This window comes from Rhineura floridana, chromosome 1, assembly GCF_030035675.1.
Source record: "Rhineura floridana isolate rRhiFlo1 chromosome 1, rRhiFlo1.hap2, whole genome shotgun sequence".
Taxonomy (NCBI): Eukaryota; Metazoa; Chordata; class Lepidosauria; order Squamata; family Rhineuridae; genus Rhineura; species Rhineura floridana.
The window spans coordinates 102,454,563-102,468,533 of record NC_084480.1 but is presented as its reverse complement, the minus strand read 5'-3'; the positions used below and the strand labels follow the sequence as shown (position 1 = coordinate 102,468,533).

Here is a 13,971-nt window from a genome sequence, read left to right as displayed (position 1 = left end):
GAACCTAATTTCCATATTCTTCTATATACAGATTGTTTTATCTCTCCACTTGGCTATTGAAAGCCATGTGCTTGACGTTCTTCTTTATGCGATGTGCCCTGGTTTTCCAACTGCAACCACTTTTCCCTACTGCATATATGCTCTCTCTCTTAAACTATTTATTCCTAGCATCTCACCTTCTGCCCATCTGCAATTCTTTTGGTTTCTCTCATTATACTAGCAATTTCATGGCTGCCAATCACATATTATCACTGATCACTTTTTGTTTTGTTTTTCAGTTCACATGAATGGTCTGTTCCTATTAGCATGCAATGAGTTTCTCCAAACTGTAGATCAGCCATTTTTGAATTATTCTTCATCTGGTTTCACAAAACTTTTCATGATCTATCATGGATCAGTCTTGGTTGTGCTATGCCCTAGTAGTTTGATTTTCTTCAAAAAAAACAGAAATAAAACATGGACTGGAGAAAGAAAAGCTATCAGTGGCCACTCCACAATAGAATACAAGATAGGGCGTTTATTGTGGAATCGGTGTTCCTTACCTATGCCGTTTTTTTACCTCAGGCGTCCAGACAACAGTGTTAGCATCAAAATGCCTGTCCATATTTTCTGCCCATTTAATCTGGATTTACCTTTTCCAGGGAAAATCCATTAAGTAAAACAAACAAAAAAACTGTTGCCATTGACCAATGTCTCAACGACTCATTTGCAAATTAAGCCTATCTCCAGAACCACCATTAAGGGTATTTTCATATGTTACCATAATCTTGTATAGAAATATGAATTATTTACACTTCCAGGACAATATGTGAAAGGGGGAGTTATCTGTCTCCCCTATAGGTAAATATAAGGGCTGTTCCTATTAAACCGGCAAATTCATATCTTTCATTACTACTACTACTACTACTACTACTACTATTATTATTTATACCCTTTTAAATAACGTTTTGGAGCTATTTCTCAGGATTCTCTACATAGTTCAAGCTCATCTTAGGATCTTCATGGACCGCATGGCAGGCTGGATTCTCTGTTGAACTATATACAGCATCATCAGTCTCACCCCCAAAACCAGACCTTAGACAGTAATCATGGTATCAGATCCAACCTCTGATCTCAAATTACAAGGACAGTGGAATTATTTTTATTTTTTATTTTTATTTTCATCTTGAAGTAGATGTTTGTCCTTTATAGCCCTTCAATCATTTGATTCAATGAGCACTGCTTAACACAGACCAGGGAAAATATAGTATAAACTACCTGGGACCAAAAGGTTTGAACATCTTACACTGATTATGGCCTGGCTGCACTGGTTATCTATTAATTTTCAGGCTCAGTTCTATGTGCTGGTTTTGACCTATAAAGCCTTATGCGGCTCAGAACCCCAAAACCTCATGGCTGCCTCTTCCCACATGAACCAGCCTGAATACTGTGGTGTTCATCTGAGGCCTTTCTCCACAGGATGGATGGCCAGGCATGACTGGGCCCTAGAGCACCAGCCTCCTTCAGGCCTGCGGCAGCCTCCCACATGTCCCACCTACCTCTCCCACAGGTATGGATGTTGTGTGCATTGCACATGCATGCCTATCATCAACCAAGATGGCGACAGGGATGTCAGCCCCTAAGGAAAATCCTGCCAGCATCTCAGCTGATGGTAGGCATGTGTGTGCACTACACGTGACATTCACAGCAGTGGAAGAGGTAGGTGGGGCATGTGTGGATGGTTATTGAAGCCCATGCTATCTGTATGGGAGGTGCCTGGGAGCTCCCTCTCCTTGATCCATGACAGGGTTGGGAGCTGCTGCTGCCACAGATTGCAGGAGTGCTACCGACCAACAGGGGCCACTCTGGGCCACAGGGGCCCTTGGCAAGGGCCCAACCTGGCCACCCTCTGGCGCCGGCTCTGCTTCTCCATATGCCTCATACAAGGGAGGTGTGGGGGGCAGATTCAAAAGTTCCCATCTGTGAAGTGTTCTCCCCAGGGTAACAGGACTGATGCTATCATTTTCAGTTTTTAGACACGAGGTCAAGATATTTTCAGTTTTTAGTGGTTACATCAGCCTCTACTGCTCATCTTAGTGCTCATCTTTTAGTAGGTTGAGGTAGGACTTTTCCTTTTGATTGTGTTGCTGCATGAGCATTTTAGGAATTTGTATTGTACAACATTTTAAATTTGGCTTTTCATTGATTTTATTTGTTCTTTATTTTCTTAAGTCACTTTGAGACACTACTTTTTGTATAAAGCAACTAAGAAATGGTAATGGTAATAATAATAATAATAATAATAATAATAATAATAAATAATAATAATAATAATAATAATAATAATAATAATAATAATAATAATAATAATAATGTAAGACTGGTTCAGGAAGTCTGAACAGAAACATATTTATTGTTTCATGTTTCAGAGACCTCAAATACCAGTGCTCAAATAAACCAACTTCCTAAGGGAAGCAAATGTGCTTCAGGGAATTTATATATAGTTTTTTTCCCCTAGCCCATGAAAATTGACAAGACGCTTTCTTCATTTGGTAGTATGATGCCTTCTTTTATAAAAAGCTGTGTCTGTAACATAATTAAGTAATAAATAAGCTCTTATTTTCCAGGGGAATATATCGATCCTCTTGGTCACTGTCAGTTCTGTGATGATTCCTGTCATAAGTGCACAGGACCAACATCAGAGGACTGCACTGGCTGTATATCCACAAGGTAAGTGATTGATTGTTATTAATTCATGTTTACTGCACTACCGTGCAAGCAGCACTGTGAATTGAGAAGAAAGTTAGGCTTGTGGTGAAGCTATAACATGCCTTTCCCATATCAAAGTCTGGAAGGATCTGCTCAGCCTACATTCTGTCTATTTCAAGAGTGGGGAATAAGAACCCTGCAGATGTTGCCAGGCTACAACTCCCATCATCCCCGACCATTGTTCATGCTGACTGGACTGATGGGAGTTGTAGTCCACGAAACCTGGAGGACCATAGATTCCCCACTACTAGCCTATTTAGACACGTTGAATTGAATGAAGGGGTCGAGGTCCACTCAGCCTTCCATCCATCCGTGGTCGGTAAAATGAGTACCCAGCATATGCTGGGGGGTAAAGAAAGGCTGGGGAAGGAACTGGTAATCCCACCCCATATATGGTCTGCCTAGTAAACGTTGCAAGACGTCACCCTAAGAGTTGGAAACGACTCGTACTATAAGTGCAGGGACACCTTTACCTTTTAATTGAATGAAGTGTTTGGTATTTGGTTTTCTCCAAAATTTGGAAAGGATTTCTGGCAGTTTTGTGTAGCGCCACATAGCATGATGTAAAACTGTATGGTGTGGTTTTATTTCAGCTCAGTTCATATCACTATTCTGAATATGTCCCACTGGTGTTTACAGGCTATTTGCAAAGAAGATTACCTTTGTACTTCCCCTATAGTTAAAACTATACCTGTGTTCCTTCCTTCCCTCCTTCACCTAGTTTTTCCTTTCTTCTGATCCTTCTAGATGTTACTAATACACCTAGGTGCTTTTATAGTTATAGAAAATCTAATAAGAAATTATAAGGAGCAAAAGAAAGTGAAACTTAACCAATTCTATTCCATATAGGAATAAGACACAAGTGTAATAGAAAGGAAGTGCTCTTTATTGGAAATATGTCCTCTTCAGTCTCTTGGGTTTTCTGGCTCTTTATGGCCTTTAAATAGGCCATAAACCAAAGCAAGTAATGAATGACACTGAAATAATGCAGCCTGACATTCAGCAGAGATGAGTTCTCACCTTGAGATTCTCTTTTACTTCAGTAAAGTATGAAACAAGTCTTGTGGGTCTTTCCAAGCTGAAAAATCTTGTGAAAAATTTCTTCGTGAGAAATTGCTGTTTAGCAACTATATGACACCTGTGGGAGCAGTCAGCAGGAGATTTGGGATGAGGTGATGATACCCAGCTCTGTTTCTCTGAAATATCTGAATCGGAAGAGGCCATGCAAGCCCTGGACCAGTGCCTTGACTCGGTGGTGGGATAGATGAGGGCCAATAAACTGAGTCTGAATCCTAGCAAGACAAAGGCACTGTGGGTTGGTGATTCCCAAGTTCAGATAATTGGCCAGTTGCCTGCTTTGGATGGGGTCGTACTCCCTCTGAAAGAGCAGGTCTGTAGTATGGGGGTGCTCCTGGATCCATCTTTGTCGCTAGAGGCCCAGGTGACCTCAGTGGCTAGGAGTGCCTTTTACTAGCTCTGGCTGTGGCTGTTTCTGGACAGGGATAGCCTGACCACTGTTGTCCATGCACTGGTAAACTCCAGGCTGGATTACTGTAACGCGCTCTATATGGGGCTGCCCTTGAGGTTAGTATGGAAGCTGCATTTTGCACCAGCGTGACTGCTCACTGCGGCAGGGTATCACCAACATGTCACCCCTGAAAGAATTGCACTTCTTTGTTATCCTTTCGGCGCCAGGTAAAGACCTACCTCTTTGCTCAGGCATTTTAATTTAATTTTATTTAATTTGTCTTTGTCTTGATTTTGTTTCTATATTTTACAGTGTATTGTTATCATGTTTATTGTATTTTAATCTGTTTTTACCTTTTGTACACCGCCCTGAGAGCTAGAAAGCTATAGGGCGGTTTAGAAATCTAATAAAATAAATAAATATTAGCTACCAGGCTAAGTTCAGGGTTTTGGTTTTGGTGTACAAAGCGCTATATAGCTTGGGACCAGGATACCTGAAAGACAGTCTTACCTTATCTATCCAGTCAGTCACTACACTCTGTAGGTGAGGGCCTACTGCATATACCATCTTATCAGGTGGTCCGTTCTGGACAACATAGGAAGCGGACTTTTAGTATAGTGGCAGCTACCCTTTGGAATACCCTCCCCTTAAAAGTTAAACAGGCACCATGTTTGTTATCTTCTCAGCACCTACTGATGACTTTCCTCTTTCAACAAGCCTTTTAAGTAGAGACCTTATCCCAGTCTGCATCTGTGATGAAATCGCTTTTTCAGATGTTTTTAAAGCTGTATTTAAAAAGATGTTTTGTTTTAATATGTTTTTAAGGATGTTTTGTAGTAATATATTTTAAAGTCTGTTTTTATGATTTGAGAGTGTTTTTAGTGCTTTTGTTTGCCGCCCTGGGCTCCTACTGGGAGGAAGGGCGGGATATAAATCAAATAAATAAATAAAAGAAGAGAAATAATGTCTTCTCTGTGGCATATATATATATCAGAAAAGCTCTGAAGAATTCAGAATCAATATAAGCACTGCCAGAATTGATAATGAGGGCATTCTGACATATAGGTTTTGTTTGTAAAATCACTGATATACCTTATGGTTTTTCAGAAACATGTCATCATCACTCTACCACTTAAATACCAAATATTTCCTCTGAATCCCTTATGTTTAATGAACTGAGGCACTCTAATCATCACTACATCAACACTTTGTAATACTATTTCTCTATTAATGTCCAAATCTCCTTTAAATGTTAGGAATCAGTAGCCTAGTGAGCCCATCAGTTGTTAAAATAATAATAATAATAAAATAAAATTTTATTTTTGAGTCGCCTATCTGGCCGAATAAATGGCCACTCTAGGCGACGTACAATATCATGATAAAATACAATATAACCAAAAATATAGTAATTAAAATTAAACAGCGTTAAACAACATTAGAAACTGACCCATCCCCAAAGACCCCATAGGCCTGCCTGAATAGCCAGGTCTTTAAGGCCCGGCGGAAACCTGTCAGGGAGGGTGTGTGGCAAAGATCGAAAGGAAGGGAGTTCCAGAGGGTGGGGGCCACAATCGAGAAAGCCCTCTCTCTGGTCCGCACCAGCCTAGCTGTTTTAACTGATGGGACCGAGAGAAGGTCTTGTGCTGCTGATCTTGTCATGCGGCATAATTGGTGATGCTGGAGGCACTCCTTCAGATAAACTGGGCCGGAACTGTATAGGGTTTTAAAGGTCAATACCAACACCTTGAATTGGGCCCAGTAAACAACTGGTAACCAGTGTAGATCCACTAACACCGGGGTGATGATAACTACCCACAAGTTGAGATGATGATGCCTGTTTCCAAAGCGAACTACAACACAAGTTACATATTGCACTGCAGTCAGGAATGAGAAAGAAATTCGATTTAGTTCACATTTATAGCTGAATCTGTCAAATTGGCACTTGGATATTTCCAGTTGTATGTTTAGATATTACAGTTGTATGTACAGAAAATAACATGCAAAAATGCATTACATGAGGATAAATTTCTTGAAAAAATGAGTACATAGTCCAAATTGCATGAAAATGTGTTTATTGGGAGAAATTCACACTAAATGCTGCAGATATTTCATGAGGATTTTTTAAAAATTGCAAATTTCTGTGGAAATGTGGAGAGCTGAATTTAAGAGTAGAAAAATGAAAAACTGGGAGAACTGAAATTGACAGACCCATCTCTAACTGCAGCCCATTTTTATTTGCTACTTTTCTGCATCTAGCCCTCTACTCAGCCCTGTAGCCAGCCTTCCACGTTAGGTGGGACAACCATATTTCTGGGGGGGCATTGGGGGGAGGCACTTTGCACCAGCCAATCCTCCCCCCACTCACTGTGAGGACCAGAACACTGGAAAGAAAAGACAGTGAACATCCCCCTCACTCCTCCATGCAGGTCTATCTTAGCTTACACAAATGGGCTATGTAATAGTCAAGTTAACAGAAAATTTAGTATGAAAACCAGGAATTAAATGACTGCTATATTTTGTTTGTTTCATAAGAAAAAAGGATATTAAGGATACATTGAACAAGGGGATATCAACAGGTGTTAACTCCTCCTTGAGAGACCCTTCTTCTAGTTTGTTCCTGATGTTTAGAGTTTCTTTCCTGTTGGACAATCAATGAAAGTTTTTTTTTAACTGGCTGCTATACAAAGAACTAACTAAGAAATGGAAACTAATTGTGGAAAGCAATTGGATATTTTATTTTACTGGTTGCTGGGTTGATTTTCTTGTCCAGAAATCTGGAAAGGCCTCATACTAATTGGGAAAATTAGAAATTATGCCTGAGTTGCTAACTAGGTGGCCAGCTGGCCAGCTAGCTAACTGTAGTGGTACACAGCAATAATTCTGTTCCTCTAGGGCTGTTTTCATCCTTTGCCATCAAGTACTCAAGAAAAAGAAGAAGAAAATGTCTACTATGATTATGAGTATAATGAGTGCTTTAAAAAAGTAAAGGGTAACTTAGGGTAAATGCTTTAAGTTATCTCTTTAGCAATAAGCACTCAATCCTGCTCTAATCATCAAAGTAACTGCAGAATAAACCAACTCTTACTTCTTACTGCAGGCAAAAAATGGGATAGTGTAAAAGCCAGAACGGAACGGAACAGGCCGGAACGGGCTCTTCATAAAAGAAATTGATGCCAAAAATACTGGGATGTGTTAGAGACACTTGAGAACAACATTTAGGAACAAAACCATTCCGATAGGGTTTTATTAACCCTTTAACAACCAAAATGCCCTCCAGAACTGAATGAAACAGCCCGGAACGGCGACTTCCCAGCGAGCCAGACCCCCGAAATTCACCAGTCCCACATGACTACATGGGATGCATGCAATAAGACACAAAACGTCCACGAAAACCACGTTACGATACCCGTTCCAGGCTATAATACGTTTTTACATAAAACAGCCCGGAACGGCGACTTTCCAATGAGCCAGACCCACCAAATTCACCAGTCCAACATAACTCGATGGGATTCATGCAAAAAGTCACAAAACTTCCACATAAACCACATTTCATACAATAATACATTTTTCTGAACAGAGCCCAGAACAACATCTGAACCAGCCAAGTCAATCAAATGCACCAGTCATGCATAACTGTATGAGTCAATGCTCTGGGCCACAAGCTTTCACAGCAACCACATTACAAGGCCCATTTTTGTTGGGAAAATGGCCCAGAATGGCAACTTTCTAGCTAGGCAGGTCAACTAAATTCACAGAAGACTTTGAGTTAGCCAAAGCAACAAAATACTTTGTTATAATATGTAACAAAATGTCTGCAAAAACCATGCTCCAGTATCTATTTCAAGCAAGAAACTGTATTTTTGAAAAATGGACTGGAATGCCCACTTCCTAAGATGGAAAAACCAATGTAATTCACACATTGGACTAGGCTGAAAAGAATGTTGTTGTTTTTTAATGAAGTGGTACTGGGCAATAGGCATGCGTGCCGGTCAGAATGCCTGTTTCCTATGGACACTAGTCCTGAAAATTGACATCCCATATTAGATCTGAATAATAATAACAAAAGGAGAGGCAGCAACATGTGTGGCTGGTGAATTTGGTAGGTCTGGCTCATTGGGAAGTCGCCGTTCCAGGCTGTTTTATGTAAAAGCGTATTATAGCCCGGAACGGGTATTGGAACGTGGTTTGCGTGGAGGTTTTGTGGCTTTCTGCATGAATCCCATGTAGTCATATGGGACTGGTGAATTTCGGAGGTCTGGCTCGCCGGGAAGTCGCCGTTCCGGGCTGTTTCATTCAGTTCTGCAGGGCATTTTGGTTGTTAAAGGGTTAATAAAAATCCTATCACAATGGTTTTTGTTCCCAAATGTTGTTCTCAAGTGTCTCTAACACATCCCAGTGTTTGTGGCATCAATTTCTTTTATGAAGGGCCCATTCCGGCCTGTTCCATTCCGTTCCGGCTTTTACACCGTCCCGCAAAAAACACCTTTATCGTTGTCTGGGTAAAGAATACAACTGGAACTGAAACCAAAAAGCAAGAGCAAAGGAAAGTCAAAGGGGTGGAGTCTAACTCTAGCCCATAATACAAAGTTCTAATAACTCTTCAAGGGTCATGTTACTATACAGGCTATTTTTCTCAGGATCACTTAAGTAATTATAGGGTGATTGTGATCATGAAAAATCCACCCTCAGTCAGGGAAAGTCCTGAGTGAGCAGACTTTTGAGGGCTCTTCCAGATGAGGCTTTTATTGTGCACCTGTCCTGCATTATTCACTTTTTTTTAAAGAATATTCTATTCTTAAATTGCTCCTGTTCTTAAAATAAGCTGTCATTCTTTAAATGGAGGCTATCATTGTCTGTCTTGTCACAAATTAAAAAGAAGGTAATTTCTCCCAAAAAATCCTCGAGGGAGTTAAGCACAGCTCTGCCATGCCCCCCCAGACCCCAAGGCTGGGGGGGGGGGAAGAGAAGACAATTCAAGTTTCCACTTCTACAAAACAGAGGGAGTGACATAACAAACCAGTTGCCGGAAGCCTCAGGAGGGGAGAGTGTTCTTGCACTTGGGTCCTGCTTGCGGGCTTGCCCCAGGCACCAGGTTGGCCACTGTGAGAACAAGATGCTGGATTAGATGGGCCACTGGCCTGATCCAGCAGGCTCTTCTTATGTTCTTAAATCAAAAATACAGTTTTCCAAAAAAGTTTGGGGGAATGAAGCACAGATCTTGAGGTGGTTGCATTCATTTGTCCCAGCCTGGCTACAGGGCTGCCTCTATTCAGTGCAGAGCTTGGAAGATTACTTTTAAAAAGTAATAAATTACAGTTACAATTACATGGCCCAAAAAAGTAGTAATTGCCGTTACGATCACAATTGCTCTGAAAGTAACTGATTACTTTACTTTTTCTCAGAAGTAATCACTACAATTACATTTCACTTACTTTTTTTAAAAAACTCCTACAAGGTGCTGGCCTTGGCTGCTGCACATCTAAGAAGCCTAAAACAATATTAAAAATAAACACACACACACACACGGGGTAGTAGAATAAAAATTTTTTTCCATAAGATTAACATAATGGCATAACAGAATCTCACATCCCCCCAAGCAATGAAGATACCCCAACTCTTGAAATCAAATTTTACACTTGAAATGCTTTTATAATATGTTTCTGTTATGTCTCAAAAGAACAAGATGCTCAAAGAGCATGTCAGACAAGGAATGTCTTTTTACAGTCATTATGTTGCCACCAGTACTGAACAGGCGTTCTACTGCGGCGCTTGAAGGCATGCCTGTGTTGTGCTGCAAAAAACACCGCAGCACACGTGGAAAGCCATGGAGTGATGACACTTCCCTGCTGGGAGACCTCAGGTACCTCACCAGTTCCTCCTCAGCAGTGTCCACTGCTGACTTCTTGCCCTGGGGCAGAAAGTTAAAGAAGTCATCTTCTAAGTCATCTCCTTCCTGGTCTTTATCTGAAGACTGATCACTGTCCTCATTAAGTACACCCATCTTTATTTCAGCTTTCAGCAAGGCTTCCATTGTGTATCTAAGAAAGAGAGAGGATATGTTAACACATATATGTTAGGAAACCATCATCTGCTCTTCATTTCCTGATGCTTGTCATGTCCCCTGGTTCAGGGTCCAGCCTGAGCCTGTGGATGATGACATGGAAGGTAGGAAGGTGACCAAGTCACCACACTCATGGGGCAGCACAGCAGACCCTTAAGGATTACCTGCAGCAACCCAAGGTTGTGATGAGGAGCCCCAGGAAGAAAAGGCCCAGCTCCTGCCTACCACTTTAAGCCCTCTGATGCCTCCCTTGAGACAACATTTCCCTTGGAGTAATCCACCCAAAGGGCTTCCCTAATGTTCCTACTTGTTGGTATGGGTGGTGGCCTGACACGATTCCAGCCAATCTAGTTTGAAGCGAGGGTGTAGGCAGGCTGCCAGAAGAAGCCTCTTGTCCTCCCAGATAGCTGCAAACTGCTTTCTTAGGGCTTCGCGCACACCTCTCAGCAGCTGAAAACAGTATGTGTACCTCTCAGGTTTGTTTTCCAGTCCTTCTAACTTGCGGTCCAGATTGCAGAGCGCTGGTAGCAAATACCCCATGAACATGCCGTTCTCCCGTTGCAGGATATCTAGGGACTGGGCTAGTGGCTCCATAATCTCTGTGTATTCCTGTACCACTTCAATCTCAGCAGCTGTGATCCTGGACAAGGAGCAGTGGTCCATTATGGCATGCATTTTTAGTGGCACAGTTGACAGGAGCTCATGTAGTTGCTTCAACGCATCAAAGGTGGAATTCCACCTGGTCTTATTCGGTACCTTCAGATACACACCACATTACGCACGGATATACTCAGCAATCTGGGCTGACTGGTTCTGCTTGGACCACAACTTGCTGCACTTTCCCATCAAGGAACGAAACTGTTTCTTGAAAGGACCAAGAAGACTACTTTTGGAGGAGTCAGAAAGCATGGCCTCTATGTCTTGTGTTGCCACAAGGTTGAGGGTGTGGCTAGCACATCTCTGGTGTGGTGGTAAAACAAAATCCTCTCCTGAGTCTGCAGCTTCTTCCTCTGCCTCAGGTCCTGTGTCCAGGATCTCACAGATAGGCACAAACTCCAACTCAGCCTCCTCCTCCTCCTCCTGGTTATCACCATCATCGTCACTGGTGCCTGCAACTTACACTGGTTCTTTGGCCATGAAAACTCTGAACGCTTTCACAAAGTTGGAGCCATTGTCTGTAGTAGTGCACATAACTTTTTTTTTTTTTTCAATAATTTTTATTCAGATTTTCATAAAACATACAAGACGAAATCATAAAACATTCAAAGACAAAAAACAAAATCAAAAATAGTTAAACAAAAAAAAAAAAAGAAAAAAAAAACAAAAAAAAAAATAAAGAGTAAAATATTGACTTCCCATTTGTCAAAGATCAAATCAGTTATAAGTCTATAATATATAACAATCCTGTCTCTTAAGTCATATTATAAAATCACTTTCCTCCAGTAGTTATCTTACTTAATCATCAAATCTCATAAACATTACTTTATTCTTTCCACAAAAAGTCAAAGAGAGGTTTCAATTCTTTAAGAAATATATCTATCAATTTTTTTTTCCAGATAAGCATATCGATTAATCCATCTCATTACTAATTATGATAATCTTATTGTCATAACCATAGTCAAAATAAACATTTCAATTAATCCATCACATCAGAATCTGTTAGATTCAGTAATTTCAGTAGCCATTGTTCTATTATCCCTATTAGTTCCATTTTCCATCTTCCATCTTCAGTAGTCTTGTTAAGTCCAGTAATTTCAGTATCCAATCTTCCATTATCAGTATTCCATAATAATCTTGCTGTCAAAGCCATAGTCATATAGTAAGAGTCTGATGGGAATTACCTCTATCCCAAATATTTTCTTGCCATCCATTCTGAATAGGTTGCTGAAATACTGCTGTAAAATCATATCTCTGTTCTTTTTTTCAAAATACACTGGGTCATCTCTTGAAAGTTTTTCCATTGTCACATGGCTGCAGTTAATTCCATAGATTTTCTCTATATTGGGCTCCATCACATCATTCCAATCCAGAAGATTATCCATGCCATTGATAACTTTATCTCTAGAATCTTCATTAATTTCTTCAGAGATAACATTGAGTTCCAAACAATAGATTTTATTTCTAAAGTCCATAGACTCCAAATCTTGTTCCTGTTCCACGTTTGTTCCAATCTCCGGGATCTCCTCTCTCACAGGGACCCCTGTTCCAGTCTCCAGGGTCTCCTCTCTCACAGGGACCCCTGTTCCAGTCTCCAGGGTCTCCTCTCTCACAAGGACCCCTAAGTCTTTAATCTCCTGTGTCTCCAAACAATAGATTTTGTTTCTAAAGTCCATAGACTCCAAATCTTTTTCCTGTTCCACGTTTGTTCCAATCTCCGGGGTCTCCTCTCTCACAGGGACCCCTTCCAGGGTCTCCTCTCTCACAGGGACCCCTTCCAGGGTCACCTCTCTCACAGGGACCCCTATATCTTTAATCTCCTGCTTCATTTTACTCAATTCAATTTTCAGCTCCTTACAACCCTGTCGCAGGTTTTGTTTCGTTATCTCAATCTCATCCATTATTTTCTGAAACATAGTTATTTCCAGATTCTCAGCCACTTTCTTAATTGCCATTTTAAAAGAAAAATATAGGAAAACCACTTCTTATTTCAGCAACAATTGGGTTAATACTCCAAACTTGGTGACATCACAGTATAAACAGAGCAGACAGCCTTATCTCTCCATGCTTAAGTAAACAAAATGCAGTTCCCAGGATCGAAACAATTAATGGCGGTCGTCAGGAAACAGATTCGTCAAAATAAAATAGACCAAAAAGAGAGTAGTCTCAGACAATATAATATTCTTCAAAATAAAAATCTGGAATAGAAATCCCTCTTCTGTGTATATCTTTAGAATGCAAATCCAGGACAGCTTTTTGCAACAAAAACAGAGATAAGCTATTAATTAGTGAGTAGCAGAGAGAAGTTATGGCTCCCCAGTGAGATGTCAAAAACCGATCAATCTGGCAAATCTCTTTTAAACAGCAACAATTTAAGTCAAGTAAAAGAAAAATATAGAAAGAAGGGTGCTTGCCTGTTAGTGCGTTCTCTCTTAGAAGATAAGATGAACGTTCGCTTTATCAGATAGAGCTTGTTGTTGAAAATCCGTCCCACCTTCGTCGGCTGGACCTCGTCCCATAAATTAATGAGATCTGGTCGTCCCAACAAAAATAGGCTTTGAGGTTAATCTCTTCGTTTCTCCCTACCCGGGAGAAGTTTAATCAGTCAAAAAAAAAAAAATCTGACTGATATATCTGAATAAGCTTCTTTTGAGGCAGGAGCCCGTCTCAAAAGCAGGCACAGGCTAAGTCACCCTTCCCGGAAGTCCGTAGTGCACATAACTTTGTTGTGGATCCTGTACTGCACATGTACATCATGCAGTGCTTTTGAAAGGACATCGTATGTATGGCGCCCCTTCAGACGCTTACAAGCCAAGGCCCCGACCTGACGTTTCAGGGTAGTTGGGTTGATCCAGTGGGCTGTTACCCCAAAGTAACTCTTCTTGCCATTGGTCCAACAATCTGCAGTGGTTGCTATATATGCCACAGCACCCATTCGGTTTGCAAGAGTTTCTCTCATGTGGCATGCTCTCTTCTCAATTCTGTCTCTCAGAGTCTTGGCACATATGATGGTGAGATCTTTGGGGAGTCCAATGCG

The 13,971-nt window shown here is 40.9% G+C and overlaps 1 protein-coding gene across 1 annotated transcript in view; it reads left to right on the top strand.

Annotated features, from left to right (window-relative positions):
• Positions 1–13,971, top strand: part of PCSK5 (proprotein convertase subtilisin/kexin type 5) — a 471,327-nt gene that overhangs the window by 394,745 nt on the left and 62,611 nt on the right. Inside the window, exon 21 of the mRNA XM_061627751.1 lies at positions 2,607–2,709. Coding sequence (XP_061483735.1) covers positions 2,607–2,709 — 103 coding nt within the window. The remainder of the gene's footprint in view (positions 1–2,606; positions 2,710–13,971) is intronic.